Here is an 18,114-nt window from a genome sequence, read left to right as displayed (position 1 = left end):
ACTTTGCTTTAGCTCTTTAATGCCCTTTAAATATCAATTCAAATAAAATTGGGTCTGTCAGCCTGGGCAGTAGTAATTTTAAGTTAAAATAATGTTGCCACAGTCCGAAAAATCTCCATTTTTTTCTTTCCCTGCCACATTCCTGTTTTCCTGTAGGCTACACAAAACATAACCTTTCAACATGGTTTGCTTTCTGCCTTCTCTTTATATTTATTATGTATTCTCCAACCTCTTCAGTAGAGGTAGAGTTCACAGATACGTTGGTTTAAAAGACCTTTTCTTGGTAATTGAGTCTAAATGGACATCATTCAGGAGCCTCAAAATCCCTAGACTCAGGTAAATGCAGAGCAAAGACAGAGGGAACAAGAGGAAACGGTATTTGGGGGTTGTATAAGGATAATGTGTTATTGGATAGCAAAGAATTAACTGATTTACGAAGGAAATTTCTAGCATAGCAAGAATTATTTTTTATTTTGATTGGATCAGACATTTTAGAGTTTTAGAGAATCTTTTATTTTAAACCTATCCGTGCTTTCCACATAAATCTTTACTTTTCACTGACACAGGCATGAATTTGATACCCTTATCTTTGCTAATTGTCCCCTGGAAGTGGTAATATTTTCTATTCTTTGCTGATTTGGTGTGGGTTTACTGACTAAGCTAGGCTACCGTAGGCCCACCTAGAGCCTTAAATCAGAATCAGAGTCCAGGAAAGCTTGTTCCAGCCCAATTAAAGGACAGTCTGAGAGGTTAGGCTTTAACTTTGCTGATCCTGTTGATTGTCTCCCTGTGGATTAGACAAACCTTCCTTAACAAGCACATCAAGAAGCTTTGGTTTCCAAAACTCTCCAGGACCAGTAATTAATTCAACTGGTAATGAGAGCACAGTTCTGAATTCTGGAAAGGAATCATTTAACTCTTCCTGTACTGGACTGCTAGTTTCCCTTTATTAATAGTCTCTTTAGCCTTTGCACTGTTTATTTGGGACAGTATAAAAATAACCTGTAGGAAGATTGCTTTTTTTAATGAAGTCAAATTATCTCTTAAGCATTTAAAAGTAAAAACTACCCTTCATCCCCAAAATGTACACACCTGAAAAATGAACTTTTACAGTAGAAAATGCCTTTTACTTCTTTTGGTGTAGGAACAAATTTTATGTACTTGATAATTAGCACTTCTAAAAGCTATGTTCTGTTCCTGAATTAGAACTTGTATGCCAGCAACTGATTTCACTCTTGTTCCATTTTTTGGGTTGATAGGGGTTCTGCCTGTGGAAGTAGCCTTCTTTCTATGCTGTTTCTGTTTCTCCTGCCTCTCATATTGTCCTCTAAGATCATCTTCCTAGGAGTTTGAAACATTTCTCATCCAGAGATTTCTAGCGTATTTCTAGATTTCTCAAAGTCATCTTTGAGAAGTTTCCCAGTTCTGTCTTTCCTTTAATTATGGTTACCCTTGTGTCACATTTTCTGACATATTCCATTAGTAATCTGCTCGTACATTCCCCCCCTTTTTTTCTTAATTGAGGGGGGAGAAAGAGCACATGTGTAAGAGGGAGCTGCTTATAATAATACATATTTTTAATGCTCAAGGACCCAGCAGAATCTATTGTGGGTGGGTTGGTAATAGCTTGCTTGCTTCAAAGCAATAATTAGTCCAAATGGTCAGTTTGTTCCTTCTTGGTTCTAGCACCCTTAATTTCTCATTCTCAACCTTGTCTGCACAGATACATACATGCTACCTGCTTTTTTCCACTTCACTCATCCTTGAAAACTAAGGGTGCATGTCTTTATGTACATTACAGTGTGCTCAGTATTAGTAAATCACTTTAGAAAGCTAGCTGTTTCTTTGCATTGGAAGAATAGATTCCCTATTTTCCCTGATTTAAAAGTAAAATGTCGTTTAACTTTGAAATATTTCTTTTTGGCAAATGGTCATATTTAGACTTTGATAGAAACTTCATATAGATTGAGTACCCCCGGTCTGAAATGTTTGGGACCCCAGAAGTACATTAGATTTCATATATTTTTGGATTTTTTAACATTTGCATATGCTTAGTGAGATACCTTGGGGATAGGACCATGATCTAAACATAAGATTTATTTGTGTTTTATATATACCTTATACACTGTAGCCTGATGATAATTTCATATGGTATTTTTTAATAATTTTGTGCATGAAATAAAATTTTGACAGCGTTTTGACTATGACCCATCACTTGAGGTCATGGGTGGGATTTTCCAAATGTGACATTTAAAACATTCCAGATTTCAGATCTTCAGGTTAGGGATGCTTAACCTATAGCAGATGAAGGATTAAAACTGTGCTGGATTAAAGCCGTGATGTTTCTGAATCTCATTTGTTTTACATTTACAGTAGTTTCATTTAATAGATTTGGAGAGTGGATGCTTAAAGCATCTACTTAAAAAAAAAAAAAGAACAGTTTTTCTTATTATACAATCAGAATTATCAATCAGTTGCCAAAGAGCTATAATGCACCGAATTTTATAACAAATTAAGCTCTACATTTTAGAATAAAAGTTATGGATGCTGTAGAAGTTGCTGAAGAAAGATGGCTTGATGACTGACGTAATAATAATAAAACTGCTATTAACATGATGCTATCGCAGCCTCTTAATTGACCTTGTAGATTTGCTAGTATTACTACTTTTAATATTTTTTTAAATTAAGATTCAGGGATAATTGGGATTCAGAGCCAAGTCTGAGTCTTATGGTCTTTGTTGTTGTTGCTGCTGTTTTGAGATAGAGTCTTGCTCTATTACCCAGGCTGTAGTGTAGTTGAGTGATCATAGCTCACTGCAACCTCTGCCTCCTGGGTTCAAGCGATTCTCCTGCCTCAGTCTCCCAAGTAGCTGGGATTACAGGTGTGTGCCACCATGCCCAGCTGATTTTTGTGTTTTTAGTAGAGAAGGGGGTTCACCATGTTGGCCAGGCTGGTCTCGATCTCCTGACCTCAGGCAATCCACCCGCCTTGGCCTCTCAAAGTGCTGGGGTTACAGGTATGAGCCACTGAGCCCAGCCCTGGTATTCTTTTTGACAGAAAGTGCTAACTTTAGAGAAGTGAGGCTGAGTGCAATGACTCACACCTGAAATCCCAGCACTTTGGGAGGTCAAGGCAGGAGGATTGCTTCAGGCCAGCAGTTTGAGACCAGCCTGGGCAACATAGGGAGACCGCTTCTCTACAAAAAAGAAAAAAAAAAAAACAATAGCTGGGTATGGTGGCACACGCCATTAGTCCCAGCTACTGAAGCCTGAAGCTAGAGGATCCCTTGAGCCCTGGAGGTTGAGGCTGCATTGAGCTGTAATTATGCCACTGCACTCCAGCCTGGGCCACAGAGCAAGATCCCATTGAGAGAGAGAGAAAAGAAAAAAAAAGAAAGAAAGAATACTTAGTGTATGTTCCACAAAGAATGTAGGACTTACTGGGAACTAAAGAATGGAATAGCAGCATGGAAAGTAGTCCAACAAGGGGACAGAGCAAAGGCAGAGAAGCAGGAATGGGCTTAGCAGTCCATCAGACAGTGCAGAGACTTATCTGATGGAGGATCAAGGCTGCATGGTGAGAATTCATGGGAACTGACTGTAGTATGAGACCAGGTTGTGGAGGGTCTGAAAAGCTGGGCAGAAGGATCTAATTTAGTTTCCATAAAGGACATTCGAAAGTGTTTTGAGCATTGGAGCTCTGTAGGTAACATTTAGGAAAACCTGTCTGACAAGGATATGCGGGAAAGAGGAAGTGAAGGGAGAACTTAGAGTCCCCAAGAAAGCCAACTAGAACGATACACTAGCTTTAGGCTAGAAAGTTAGAATCAAGGTGAGGCCGGAGAAGAAAGGATAGACACCAGAGACATTTCAAAGAAAACAGAAGAATTGGACTTACAGTACATGACTAGATAAGTGTTGAAGGAGAGAAATAAAGACAACTGACATTTTGAGTTTGAGCGGCTGGGGAAAGCGTGGTTTTCTACTTGCAGAGATAAAAAGGTTGAGAAGACAAGTAGATTGGAAAGAGGGTAAGGGTTTAAGTGAGGAGGCTGATGCTGAGCCCACCTTTCAAGGCCAAGTGGGAGAGCCAGAGCCAGACTGAGGATGAAAGGTGTCCATGTCCAGGTGCCAGCGTGACCCAGAACTGAGGAGTATAAGGAACTATTGGTGCAAATAGGGTGAGGCATCAGAAGTGAAGCTATCACCAGAATTATGGAATATCGGGGATTCCAGGTGGATCTGAGCAGACTCTGTCAGTCTGGTATCCTCCACAGGGAGTGCCTTCTGACCACTTTAAGATTTGTGGTTGGTTGGTTAGTTGGTTGAAGACAGGGTCTTGCTCTGCTACCCGCTTTAGGATTTTTGTTTGTTTTGTTTTGTTTCTTTGAGACAAGGTCTCACTCTGTCACCCAGGCTGGAGTGAAGTCACGGCTCACTGCAGCCTTGACCTTCTGGGCTCAAGTGCTCCTCCCGCCTCAGCCTCTCGAGTAGCTGGGACTACAGGCATGTGCCACTGTAGCTGACTGAGTTTTGTATTTTTGGTGGAGACAGAGTCCCACTGTATTGCCCAAGCTGTTCTCAAACTCCTGGGCTCAAGCGATCTGCCTGCCTGAGCCTCCCAAGGTACAGGGATTACAGGTGTGAACCACTGTACCCAACCCACTTTAGGATTTTGTTAATTTAGAATTATTTAGTCTTCTCATTTCATTTTCTGCAGATTCTCCTAGGTATGAATATAACAGATTCTCCTTTTTGGAAACTGTTAATGGTATTCAAATAAAAAGGAGTTTATGAAAGTCTATGTCAGTTTGTTTCATCTATACCTCTCAGAAAGCCATTTTCTTAACATGAATTAATATACAATATTGTGTGAGGAGTAAGCCCTTTCCTGCTTTGAGGCTAGAAAAAGACACATTCCCAAGAAATCAGGATAAAGGGAAAAATGACTTTGAGATGTACTTTCTTAAAATAACTGAAGTAATGACCGCATGAGCCAGCTAGCTGATGGGTTTGCAAATGGATATGTTTCTATCAGCCTGCTGCTTGATGCCAGAGCCAAATATACATGGAGTGTATTATATCATATCCTGTAGGCAGGAGACTGTCAGGGCACTGGGGGACTTAGAAAGAGAGGTGAAGTGGCAGGCTTGGCACAGGAATTAACAGCATGACTATCATCAGCCAGAACTTTAGTAGGTAAATATTACTGATTGGGTTCATGGTTCCCTACTATATAACAATTTGTATCATCTCTAGTAAAATAATATCTAATATTTATTATAATAAGAATTATATGAACACCTGATATTTACAGAAATCTTGAATATTATAATGTTGGTATACTCATTCTCTCATTAATACTTAAGTATTCCCATTCCTGTTTTTTTCTTGTTTTACTTTATAACTGCAAATCCACATCCCTAAGTGTGACTCATTGCTAAAAGTGGCCTCCTTTTGGTTTTCAGCTGCAGGGTCAGTGTAGATGCATCCTTCGTTGCAGGATGCTACTCATCTCTGGGGTGCTGTAGACCACCAGGTTAGAAGGAAAGCAGGAGGTCTCGGAAGGAGGCACAGATCATAACTTGATAAACTGCTTTTCTTGCCAAAAATCATTATCAGCGATTAAGAATATTCACAAAGTAGACCGACCGCCAACACACAGAGTGTGGTTACTATGCCAGGAAGTAAGAATGGCAGCCGTCTTTGTGGTTTAAAGCCTGTTTGGTCTGGATTTGATTTGTAAAATTAATCTGAATGAAGTAAATAATGCATTTAAATTTGTACATGCTTTACTGTATCTATATGTCAGACTCATGGACAGTGGTCTAGCTTACTAGAAAATTTCTAGAAGAGTTTTAGGGTTATTTTTCATTTTTTTTAAAGTTAAAGGCCTGTTTATTTTCATATATTTTATAATCAACCACCTTATTGAATTCTCTTATTGTTTATAGTAGGATTTCATTTGATTTTTTGAGATTCTCTAGACAATAAGGTGACTTCACCTATAAATAATGATGATTTTATCTGCTCCCCTCTTATTTCTCTCTTACCTAATTGCATTGATTCCTACTTCCAGAGCAGTGTTGAAAACACCCTGAACTTGGCACCCTACATGCATGGAAACTGTAGAAGGGAAATGAGTTCTAGTACCAGTAATATCTTGGGAAGCAAAAATTAAAAATTAAGCTTAGGGTCAGATATTCTTACTGTTACAGAGAAAAGTCTACAAAATGCAGCCTAAGATGCACTTTACCAACATATGTATAATTCTCAACCACCTATGGAGCTATAGGAACCTATGGAAAACAGTGGGTTTTCATCAGTCACATCTCAGAATTCTCTGGGACCTTCCTAGAAACCTCTCTGTTGTTTAAGGTTAGAATTTAAGGAGTCGTAAACACACCCCAGATGACTTTCATGAGTACTGATGACCATACTGTTCTCTTCCAGGCTCAGCTTCGGGCATTTATCCCAGAGATGCTCAAGTACTCCACAGGTCGGGGAAAACCAGGTTGGGGGAAAGAAAGCTGCAAGCCCATCTGGTGGCCTGAAGATATCCCCTGGGCAAATGTCCGGAGTGATGTTCGCACAGAAGAGCAAAAGCAGAGGGTGAGAGTTCCTCTGACTGAGTTGCCTGATTGCTTTTCTATCCTAAGTTAACCGCCTCAATTTTTGTCATTTCTACATCTTGTGCTGTAAAGTCTTTGTGTAATAGGTTAGCCTGTCCCTCCAAAGATTGATGCTTTTTTATTTATAGCCTTTTCCATTTGTCGCTCCATCACTATACTATAAATAGAAGACTGGGATGAGTCCATGAGTTTACACTGTGTCTTCAGGGTTGCCTTTGGAGCAGTTTTGTTGTTGCTTTTTGAGATGGAGTCTCGCTGTGTCACCCAGGCTGGAGGGCAATGGTGCAGTCTTGTCTCACTGCAACCTCCACCTCTGGGTGGAGCAATTCTCCTGCCTCAGCCTCCTGAGGAGCTGGGACCACAGGTGTACGCCACCAAGCCCAGCTAATTTTTGTATTTTTAGTAGAGACAGGGTTTCACCATGTTGGCCAGGATGGTCTCAATCTCTTTTATTTTATTTATTTATTTATTTATTTATTTATTTATTTATTTATTTATTTATTTTTGAGACAATCACAGTTTAAAAGCATGAACCATATAACAAAAAGTGGAATAAAGATAAAGCACTTCTTCCCAAAGGAAATTATCAGCTAGTGAAAAATTAGGCACTTCATCTCAGTTACCGACTGCAAGTCTCTCTCCGCTCTAGCTCTCAAGCTTTGGGTGAATGTTCCTTCAAAATATATCTTCAACTTGAAAGTTCATACTCAAATCAAAAACTCCTTTTACTGAGTTTGCAGTACTGTATTTGCACTGTTTGTATTCCTCTGGGCCTTTATTGCTACTTTTGCTTTCCTTTGTTACACAGATTTTGTGTTGCACTTTGTTCTCCAGCGGGGTGTTGTAGAGCCTTGGTTGTATGAGTAATACCAGTGGCAGTGTCCACAGCTCACATGCAAGCCCATTTGGCATCTCTCCTCTCCTCTCTCTCAGAGGATTTATTATGCATAGAGTATGAAGAGTTGTGGTCACAACTTATTTGAAAAAGTCAAAAAATAATTGCTTTCTTCCGTTTCTTTGGTATTAATTCACAGGATTAGGTTTTACTTGAAAGAAAGCTATAAAAACTTAAAAGCAGGGAAATGGGAGTGGAAGGTCAAAAATAAGTTACTAAGAACAAACTCCGTGAGACTTGACTTCACTTATGATACATGGATAGAAAGAGCAAGTCAGCCACCTTCATTCTGTTTTTCAATCTTTGCTCTTGGATTAAGAGGTGTGAATCTCCCACTTCCTGAGGTGGCATTTAGTGGAGAACAAGAATTACTAGTAGCCCCGGAAGATCTTGTATTTATCCCACTGACGGGAGAGACAGTACTACATTTTGAGCTTTCTGGGGCTTCTGCTCCTGAAATAGATACCTCAATTGTCCTCTTTCCTCCTTCAGACCATGCTCTGAGAGGTAACTGAACAGGTGACGCTGGTGGAGAAGGATTCAAACCAACAAGTTTCTGCTGCTCTATCAACTGCATAGTTTTCCACAAGCCTCCATACTTTGTCGATTCAATTCTGCAGTCCGTTCCTCCGTACTACCTGGTGCTAGAGACTGTGCTACTGGAAACGTAGAAGTCATGTCACTTGTACTTTCTTGTTTCTTCAACTCCCGGAGTCCATCCCCTTGCTCTCCTCCGGGCTCAATAGTATTATTCATATGTGCCTTGATAGCTGGATTCTGCAGTGTCAACTCAGCAATTCGTGCCACTATGTCCTTTCTTTGTATTAATGCCTCATTTGTTCTCAGCTGCTGCCCATCTCCCAGTACTGGGGGCTCTTCCGAGAATGTAGGGTTTCTTGAATGTTGACTGTTGGAATGGGAATTGCAGAGGGGCTGTGAGAGGTTAACAAAAGGAGACTGAGTTTTGTTCTCCAAATCTCCCATGTGAGAGACTCTCCACCTCTGAGTGAAGAGACAACTCTCTTCACTTGAATTCTGAATGTCTATATCAATAGCTAAGGTCTTTTTTTTTTTTTTTTATGAGACGGAGTTTTGCTCTTGTTACCCAGGCTGGAGTGCAATGGCACGATCTTGGCTCACCGCAACTTCCGCCTCCTGGGTTCAGGCAATTTTCCTGCCTCAGCCTCCTGAGTAGCTGGGATTACAGGCATGCACCACCATGCCCAGCTAATTTTTGTATTTTTAGTAGAGACAGGGTTTCACCATGTTGACCAGGATGGTCTCAATCTCTTGACCTCGTGATCCGCCCGCCTCGGCCTCCCAAAGAATAGCTAAGGTCTTCTATTCCCAATTTTGTTCCTTCTCAATTATTTCCACAGTTGGAGGCATTCGTGGAGCAGGACGAGTTTGAACAGTCTTTCTCAATACGTCCTGCAGAGGAGAGAATTCTGAGTTGCTTTTCTGCTAGGGTAGTGTTAACAACACAGCTGGCTCAAAAATATGTGCTGGAAAATTCTTGGCCAGATTCATGCTATCTGGAGGATTTGGTCTCAGTCTCTTGACCTCACGATCCACCCACCTCGGCCTCCCAAAGTGCTGGGCTTATAGGCATGAGCCACTGCGCCTGGCCTATGGAGCAGTTTTAATTTTATGAAGTGCTTGGGAAAGTCAAAGAAACTTGAAGTAAAATTATTAATCACTTTGAACACTTAGAAATGCTCTTATTTCTGGGTACTAAAAATCATTGAAAAATGTAAATAAGGAATTAGAGGGATATGAAATCTGCCAGATGAGCCTGCTAATAGCAAAACTTTTAGAAGAAAGATTAAACTACATACCGTTCCTTACTTTTTTCCTTATTTATTTTTCATTTAGCTTGGAGGTTTACTGAGAATTAATATGCCATTCTTGATCAGAATAATCTTTCTTGGGCCAGGTGCAGTGGCTTACGCCTGTAATCCCAACGCTTTGGGAGGCCGAGGCGGGTGGATCACCTGAGGTCAGGAATTTGAGACCAGCCTGGCCAACATGGCAAAACCCCATGTCTACTAAAAATAACAAAAATTAGCTGGGTGTGGTGGCGGGCACCTGTAATCCCAGCAACTCGGGAGGCTGAGGCAGGAGAATCACTTGAACCCAGGAGGTGGAGGTTGCAGTGAGCCGAGATCATCACACCATTGCACTCCAGCCTGGGTAACAGAGTGAAACTCCATCTCAAAAAAACAAAAACAAAAAAAGAATAATCTTTCTTTGTAAGAAGTTTAAGAGCTTTGGCCTCAGGTTAGAATAGAGTGTAAACCAGGCTTTGATCAAGAAACCAATGGGAAACCCTATTTGATACTTGTACTCAGCTTCTTCTACCAGAACCAGTCTGCGGGAAGTAATCTTAGGAGGGTTTACAAGAGGTTTGGTTTGGTTTGATTTGATAAAGGAGTAGCTGCTTATTACGTATTGGGACTAAATAACCAAAGTTCTTTGTGGCTTAATATGCTTTTCCGGTCTTTTGGTGACAGGTTTCATGGACCCAGGCACTACGGACCATAGTTAAAAACTGTTATAAACAGCATGGGCGGGAAGACCTTTTGTATGCCTTTGAAGACCAGCAAACGCAAACACAGGCCACAGCCACACACAGTATAGCTCATCTTGTACCGTCCCAGACCGTAGTCCAGACCTTTAGTAACCCTGATGGCACTGTCTCACTTATCCAGGTGAGTAAACCTGAGGACTACGAGACTGTGGTTTCTGAGGTGGATCCGTGGGCGCCTCACCTCAGACTGGGGAAAGTTTCCTTGGTGCGAACTCTTGTGTGAACTTTATATAGCTCCTCAAGAGCTTCCTACCTGAAATTGATTTCTGAAGAATAGTTTAAATTCTTTGCATTTGCTAAATACAGAGCTATGAGTAGCTTTCATGAACATTTCCAAAACAAAGCACTTTTAAAGGGCTTTTTTTTTTTTTTTTTTGAGACGGGATCTCTCTCTGTTATCACAGCTCACCGCAGACTCAACCTCCTAGGCTCGAGTGATTCTCCCACCACAGCCTCCCGAGTAGCTGGGACTACAGATGTATACCACCAGGCCTGGCTGATTTTTTAATTTTAATTTTATTTTATTTTTTGTTTATTTTTTAGTAGAGACGAGGCCTTGCTATGTTGCCCAGGCTGGTCTCAAACTCCTGAGCTCAAGCTATCCTCCCACCTCAGCCTCCTAAAGTGCCAGGATTACAGATGTGAGCCACTACAGCCAGCCTTAAAATGACTTCTGTTTTACAGTTTCAGGGAATATTATTTAGTGATCAGGGAATATTCCTTCTGAATTACCTCTTCTGAGGTAAAACACAATTCTTTTTATTTTTTTTATTTTAAGACAGAGTCTTGCTCTGTTGCCAGGCTGGTGTGCAGTGGTGTGATCTCAGCTCACTGCATCCTCCACCTCCTGGATTCAAGCAATTCTCCTGCCTCACCCTTCCCAGTAGCTGGGACTACAGGTGTGCACCATCATGCCCAGCTAATTTTTGTATTTTTAGTAGAGACGAGGTTTCACCATGTTGGCCAGGGTGGTCTCAATCTCTTGACCTCATGATCCACCTGCCTCGGCCTCCCAAAGTGCTAAAATTACAGACATGAGCCACCATGCCCGGCAAAACATAATCTGTCAATTGGGAACCTCTAAAGTTCAGGTTGGGGTGAGAGTAAAAGTTGGTTGGCCAGCAGTGGACATGGATGTGGTGATGTGATAGCTCTTCTAATATTGACTTATTTGGTTGAAGTAAAATCCTGAAACTCGTGATAGTCTATGAGCTATAATTTTAGTGAGCTATGATTTTAGACTTCACATCATAAGGCATATTCATTGTTATCTGTGCTGAATTTGGGATTAAATGAGTCTTAGCTTCTGAGTAAAGGAGAGGTAGAAGGATCCATCCACTGACACCACTTTCCATATTTTTCTTTAGGTTGGTACAGGGGCAACAGTAGCCACATTGGCTGATGCTTCAGAATTGCCAACCACAGTCACTGTTGCCCAAGTGAATTATTCTGCCGTGGCTGATGGAGAGGTAAGAAAGAGGATGCTATCTGCATCTTCTTAAGTACTTGAATGTATAATGAGGGAGAAGTGAGGGTCCAGAAGGTGGAGTAGTCTGAACATCTGCAGCACTCATTCATTTAAACCTTTTGAAACATCAGACCATGAAAGTTTTGGAAAGTGTCTTATGCTATATGTGTTAATTGTAACAGTCAAGATTCATGGATCATTATGACTCAAACTTCAGGAACTTAAAATTTTACATTTGAATGTATAGCATTTGGTATGATATGCAATACAGAGAGATTATCCCTTTAATGTTTTTATGCTGTGAATCCCAAAGAATTTCATCTTTGGTCTTTATGAAACGAAATGGCGCATTAAAACTGGAACTGCCTAAGGGAAACCTTCTTTGAAGGGAAAAATATATTTGCATGTCAGTAACATGATTTATGCCTTTGAAAAGATTTCTTAGAATCCTTCCTTACCAAAATTGGGGTAATTTTGGGATGTTAACCTAACGACAGACAACCTTTGTTGATCACTTGGTGGGCTAAACATTCGACCCTGTGGAGTACAAGTTCTGTTTTCATCTTCACTTTAAAGATGAGAAAACTGAAACATGCCAAGCTTAGGTGATTTGCCCAAAGTCTCAGAGCAGTGTTAAAGCTGGATAACACATTGAGAAAAACATTATCTAGGCTCTGAGCCATTGGTAAAGATTCAACAAATGAAGGAAGGGGTTTGTTAACATCACCATGAGTGTTTCCCCCTGAAAATACTGGTGTGGTGTCCTGAGTTTGAAAAACAGCCAACAGATGTCAAAGAGAAGTATCAGGAATAAAGCTAAGAGTATTATCTCACCCTTGCTGAGAGTCATGGAGCATTTCCCCTTAGAACACCACAAAGTCACTTTCATTTGTGCTTCTCAGGAGAAGGGGAGAACTGGCAAAGGCCGCATGGCTGGAAGATGGAGGGAGAGTGCACTGCAGGCTCCTGGGCCAGCCTGCACCTACCAAGCCCCTGTGTAGCGGCAGCTGTGTAGAGTTGATTCGCATAGGATCCTTGCTGTCATGGGACTCCAGTCTAGTGGGGAAGAGATGTCTATGTGAATGAACTCTAGCCCTGCTGTAAGGGATGCTGCAAAGCGTGTGTGCCTCCTTTGCACCTAAGGAGCCTGGGAAAGTTTAGGACACTGAAACACTTGGTTATTGGGTGAGGAAAGGTAAAGGTTGACAGGACATTTCCTTTCTAAGTATATAAACATCATTAAAGGATATGGATTAGCAAAGCAAAGGATTTGTCAGTCCTGGCACACTAAACGAGATAACACTCCTTAAAGTCTGAAAGAGGTGGAAAGACAAGGAGGGGTACAGTTAGGAGGTTTGTTTGTTTTTGGCTTAAAGTTATCAACCATATCTCTCTACTGAATGTTTCCTGGTACTATTTAAAGAAAGTAAGTTTGTATTTCCTTTAAAAATTTTTTTTGACACATAATATTTATAACGTATTTATGGAGTTGTGTTTCTTTTCAGAGTCTCGCTGTATTACCACGCCGGAGTGCAGTGGTGCGATCTCGGCTTACTGCAACCTCCGCCTCCTGGGTTCACGCAATTCTCCTGCCCCAGCCTGTCGAGTAGCTGGAACTACGGGCATGCGCCAGCACGCCCCGCTAATTTTTGTATTTTAGCAGAGACAGGGTTTCACCATGTTGGCCAGGTTGGTCTCGATCTCTTGACCTCGTGACCTGCCTGCCTTGGCCTCCCCAAAGTGCTGGGATTTCACACATGGGCCACCAAGCCCAGCCAGAGTTGTGTTTCTTAAACACTTCTCTAGGACTAAGTCCATGAAGTATACTTTGCTAGATAAGATACAAAAGTAATCAATGTATTCAGATATTCATAGAAAATATTTTTAAAATCTCGGTTGCATATCTGTGGCTTTTCTGGCATACTAACGTCATTGTTAAGCCAGCTATTGTGGAGGTTGGTGAATGACATATATAAAGTTTTTATAGCCTTTTGGTAAATGCCTGGATTCAGTAAGATGAAAAGAAAATACTCTTCCTACACTTCGAGTGAAACGAAAACGACAGAGAGAATGCCTAGGTTATATCAGAAAGTGACATGTTGAGATTATATTCTATTTCCATTTGCCGTCTGATTTCTCTTGGATGTTGCAATAATTGTTAGTTTTGAACCATAAGAACTGTAATTACTCAAATATCTCCCTGAAGTGGGCTATATATGGCCACATCAATGCCAGTGAAGGATTGTATGAGGTGACTCGGTAGGAACATCCTATTTCTTTATACTTAGGTCTGTTCTCCCATGGGACAGAAAGTATTTTATAGCAACAAACAGTACCCATACTTTTAGCAGTCATGTGGTCATTTTGCTATCCCAGCCTTCCCAGTGAGAGCTCTCACCATTACCACACTGTCTTCAGCGACCAGTTACATTTATGGGAAGGGTCATTTGGGGGCCTGCTGAGCTGAGAATACTCAGTAATCTGAGTAGTTACAGAGCAACAAACTCTCTAGCCTTTAGCAGTTAAAAATTAGTGACACAGAACAAGTTACATAGACGTTTATAATTGAACAAGGAAGGCATTTTAAACTAATTTGAAATCGTGTTTGATTTTAAAATATACAAATTTTATTTTGATGGCATATTGAAAGATGCAGATGAGTTTGAGAATCTATTCTGCTGTGTGATAAGACCAGGTATTGGTGATACTAATTGCATTAGGTGTCAGAAAAGTCTAAATTTGGAATAGAATGGTATCTGATGATAATGGTGTATGTAATTCTGTTAGAAGAAAAGAAAGCCAAAGTTCAAAAACATTAGAGACATGAATTTTAAACTGAACCATCAATATATGTCACAGTTTTGAATCGCATGACTCATTGTAGATGCATTTTTATGAATGTCAATTTACCTTAAATATGGGCAGGCTGAAGAACAAGTAGGAGAAACATAAGTAGTATTTTTCCTTCCATCCATCCCTTCAGTAAACACTTTTTGAGCCCTGCGCCAGTTACTATAGATACTATAGATAAAAGATAGTAAAGACTCCCCTTTCCCTTAAGGAGCACATAGGTAGATAGTAGAGAAAAGCAAAGCACAATTGCAGTGACATAAGGGTCTGTTAGCAGCAAGCCCAGGGTGCTGCGGAACAGCAGAGGAGAGCCTCTCATCTTGGACTTTAGGGTAATGGAATTATCTCAAGAAACACTTCCCAGAGGTAGCCCCTGAGCTTAGACTAGAGGGGTAAACCAGCAAAACAAAGGAGAGAGGTGGGACTTCTACTGTGTCAGATGGAGCAGCACGTTCAGTGCATTGACTTGTGAAAGCGTGGAACAGCCACAGTTTGAAGGGCCACATGGTAGTGGGCCTGTCTCAGAAATGCATAGTAGCTGATAGGACATCTTCTGAATATCTTCCCCTCCCAGGGCCTGTGGTCCTTTCTTTGTGGCATGGTGACATCCAGGCACAGATAACTACACACCAGCCCCCAACAGATGGGAAGGAAGTGCAACAAAAGCTTACACAAACACAGTTTAAGAAAACAGTGAGACTCAGAAATAGGAACTTCCAAAGAGATGTCAGCAGCTGAGCTGATTTCTTGATCACCTGCCATATTTCTGATTAGAAATCTCTTCCTCTGTTTCTCCTCGTATTTTCTCTTCACCTTTTATTGTCATTCCATGCCATATAATTTAATATTCTTAAATTATACTGTATATGGCAGTATTCTAATGCTATTTTCACCACAAATATAATTGTAACTAAATGTGTCTATATTGACTTGCTGCTTTTGGAGTTTGAGGACTTGAGAGCTCAGGTGAGAGCAGCAGCATGGGCCGGGCTAAAATAGAGACGCAGATCAGGAAAGACGAAGACTGTTCACTGGCAGCCCGCAACAGTGCCGCCCGCCCGGCTTCAGTGGATGTTTTGAGTGGACTCATCAGCACCTAAGAATTGATGGTAGTGTAGCTTGCCTCTTTCGGTGGCAGCACTGGCAGTGATGTTCATTGGAGCAATGAGATCAAAGCAACCAAGCTTGGGAAGCAAGAGCTTTGGTGTTCCTAAGAGGAACTGTAGGATATCTCTGCCCAGGAGTGATGGACCCTGAAGGCTTGGTGGCACAATTCACTGCCCATGAGAACTCAGGGCAAGCACTAAGGTAGCTCAAAGGAATGTCTCTTTCTCTGGGAGGCTTTTGGCAAACATTCTGAAAAGCATTATCATAATCTTAAGTATGATGACAGAACTAAAGCAGGAGACATTTAAAATATCTACCTCCTAGAGCTTGGGGCACTTTCTTTGGGACACAGTAAAAGACAGGCACAATATAACTAGGCACTAGGCCCCAGCATGTGAAGTAGGAATAGCAAGAGCTGCAATAAGCACTGCTAAGGTCCTGAGACCCAGGAGTCCAAAAGACATATATATACCCTGAGCTGACTGACCACCTACCGTACTTCTCATAGAAATTGCTTTTGCTGCCCCTGCTGCTTTTCAGTTTTGAGGGTGGATAATTAATCAACCAGTATTTATTGAGCAAAACGGACTGAAGTGACTAGATACAACTATTCAGAACTGTCTCTAAATGCAAACAATTACACTAAAATCGGTGGTCCTGTACCCCGGGCCAGAGGGAACATTTGGCAATATCTGGAGACATTTATTACAGTCCTGAATGGGGAGGGTGCTATTGGCATCTAGTGGGTAGAAGCCAGGATGCCACTAACCATCCTGCAGTGCACAAGACAGCCTCACCACCAAGGATACCCGGCCCAAAAATCTTAGCATGCCAAGACTGAGAGACTGTGCTTTGTCTAGCAAACCTGCATTCTCATGTACTCTACCACCAGAGAGTATGGTTTTTGTTTTTGGGTTTTTTTGCAGTGGACAGGGAGAGAGTCTTCATAATTTCTCTTCTACTAAAAAAGAAAGCGATTTTTGTTACAACTTAAAAAATTAGTTTCTGAGGCCAGGCACAGTGGCGCACACCAGTAATCCAGCAGTTTTGGAGGACAAGGCGGGCAGATCACTTGAGGTCAGGAGTTCAAGACCAGACTGGCCAACATGGTGAAACCCTGTCTCTACTAAAAATACAAAAATTAGCCGGGTGTGGTGGCATGTGCCTGTAGTCCCAGCTATTGGGGAAGCTGAGGCAGGAGAATTGCTTGAACCAGGGAGGCAAAGGTTGCAGTGAGCCAAGATCGTGCCACTGCACTCCAGCCTGAGGGATAGAGTAAGACTCTGCTTCTAAAAAGAAAACTTTATTTCTGAATTTAGCAATTTCCATCAAAAAATAAAAAAGCAAAAATAAGTTTGATCTATAATTCTACCTCTAGACATTTATCCTATAAATAGACTCACATGTGATATACACAGTATAGTAGTATATAAGGATCTTCATCACAGCACTGTTACTAGCAAAAGACTGGACACCACCTAAATGTGCATTAAAAGATGACTTGTTAAATAAATCATGATGTTTCTATATAATGCGATGCTTCCCAGCTCTTTGGGAGGCTGAGGTGGGCAGATCACCTGAGGTCGGGAATTCGAGACCAGCCTGACCAACATGGAGAAACCCCATCTCTACTAAAAATACGAAATTAGCCAGGCGTGATGGTGCATGCCTGTAATCCCAGCTACTCGGGAGGCTGAGGCAGGAGAATTGCTTGAACCTGGAAGGCAAAGGATATGGTGAGCCAATATCACGCCATTGCACTCCAGCCTGGGCAACAAGAGCAAAATTCCGTCTCAAAAAAAAAAAAAAAGAAAAGAAATAATGCAATGCTATGCAGCCATTCTTAAGAATCATGAATGAGTAGAGTAGTTTTATATGTTCCAAAAATGGAATCATTTCAGAGATGTACTGTTTGTGAAAAAAGCAAGATACAAAAGATATGTCGAATATGCTGCCATTTTTATTTTAAAGAGGAGGGAGTAGAAAGGGGAAATAGGGGCTGTATGTGTGTAAATATAGTTCCATATAGAGGGAATAGCTCTCCAAAGGTACACGAGAAAATAGTTGTATTACTATGGAAATATTGTGTAATGATAAAACTAATAAAAGAAAAACAAGGAAAATAGGCACAGTTGTAGACCCTTGGAGCAAAGGGTCTAGAGTACTGGTATCATATTCCCTTTGATACAGTTTGAAATTTTGGTATACTTTGAATTTTTTTTCCCTCCCATGGCCTATTTCTAACCTTTCAACTTCATTTATTTACTTATTATTTATTTATTTAAATTGACAAAAGTTGTATATATTTATCATGTACAACGTGTTGTTTTGAAATATGTATATATTGTGAAGTAAATTGAGAAACATATTTAGAAGTGTACAATGGGCCTGGCATGGTGACTTATACCTGTAATCCCAGCACTTTGGGAGGCTGAGGTGGGTGGATCACCCAAGGTCAAGAGTTCGAGACCAGCGTGGCCAACATGGTGAAACCCCATCTGTACTAAAAATACAAAAATTAACCAGGAGTGGTGGCACACACCTATAGTCCCAGCTGCTCGGGAGGCTGAGA

General features: G+C 41.1%; 1 protein-coding gene and 1 pseudogene across 21 annotated transcripts in view; one reads left to right on the top strand and one right to left on the bottom strand.

The window, feature by feature from the left end:
* NRF1 (nuclear respiratory factor 1) overlaps positions 1-18,114 on the top strand; it is a 142,259-nt gene that overhangs the window by 84,098 nt on the left and 40,047 nt on the right. For all 21 annotated transcript variants that reach the window (XM_054237714.2, XM_078343781.1, XM_078343780.1 and 18 more), the window contains 3 exons: positions 6,454-6,612; positions 10,041-10,238; positions 11,485-11,586. In XM_054237714.2, the coding sequence (XP_054093689.1) occupies positions 6,454-6,612; positions 10,041-10,238; positions 11,485-11,586 (459 nt within the window). The remainder of the gene's footprint in view (positions 1-6,453; positions 6,613-10,040; positions 10,239-11,484; positions 11,587-18,114) is intronic.
* On the bottom strand, positions 7,775-8,583 carry LOC144578305 (spindle and centriole-associated protein 1 pseudogene; annotated as a pseudogene).

This window comes from Callithrix jacchus, chromosome 11 (assembly GCF_049354715.1).
Source record: "Callithrix jacchus isolate 240 chromosome 11, calJac240_pri, whole genome shotgun sequence".
Classification (NCBI taxonomy): Eukaryota; Metazoa; Chordata; class Mammalia; order Primates; family Cebidae; genus Callithrix; species Callithrix jacchus.
This window is presented reverse-complemented; position numbering and strand designations above follow the sequence as displayed.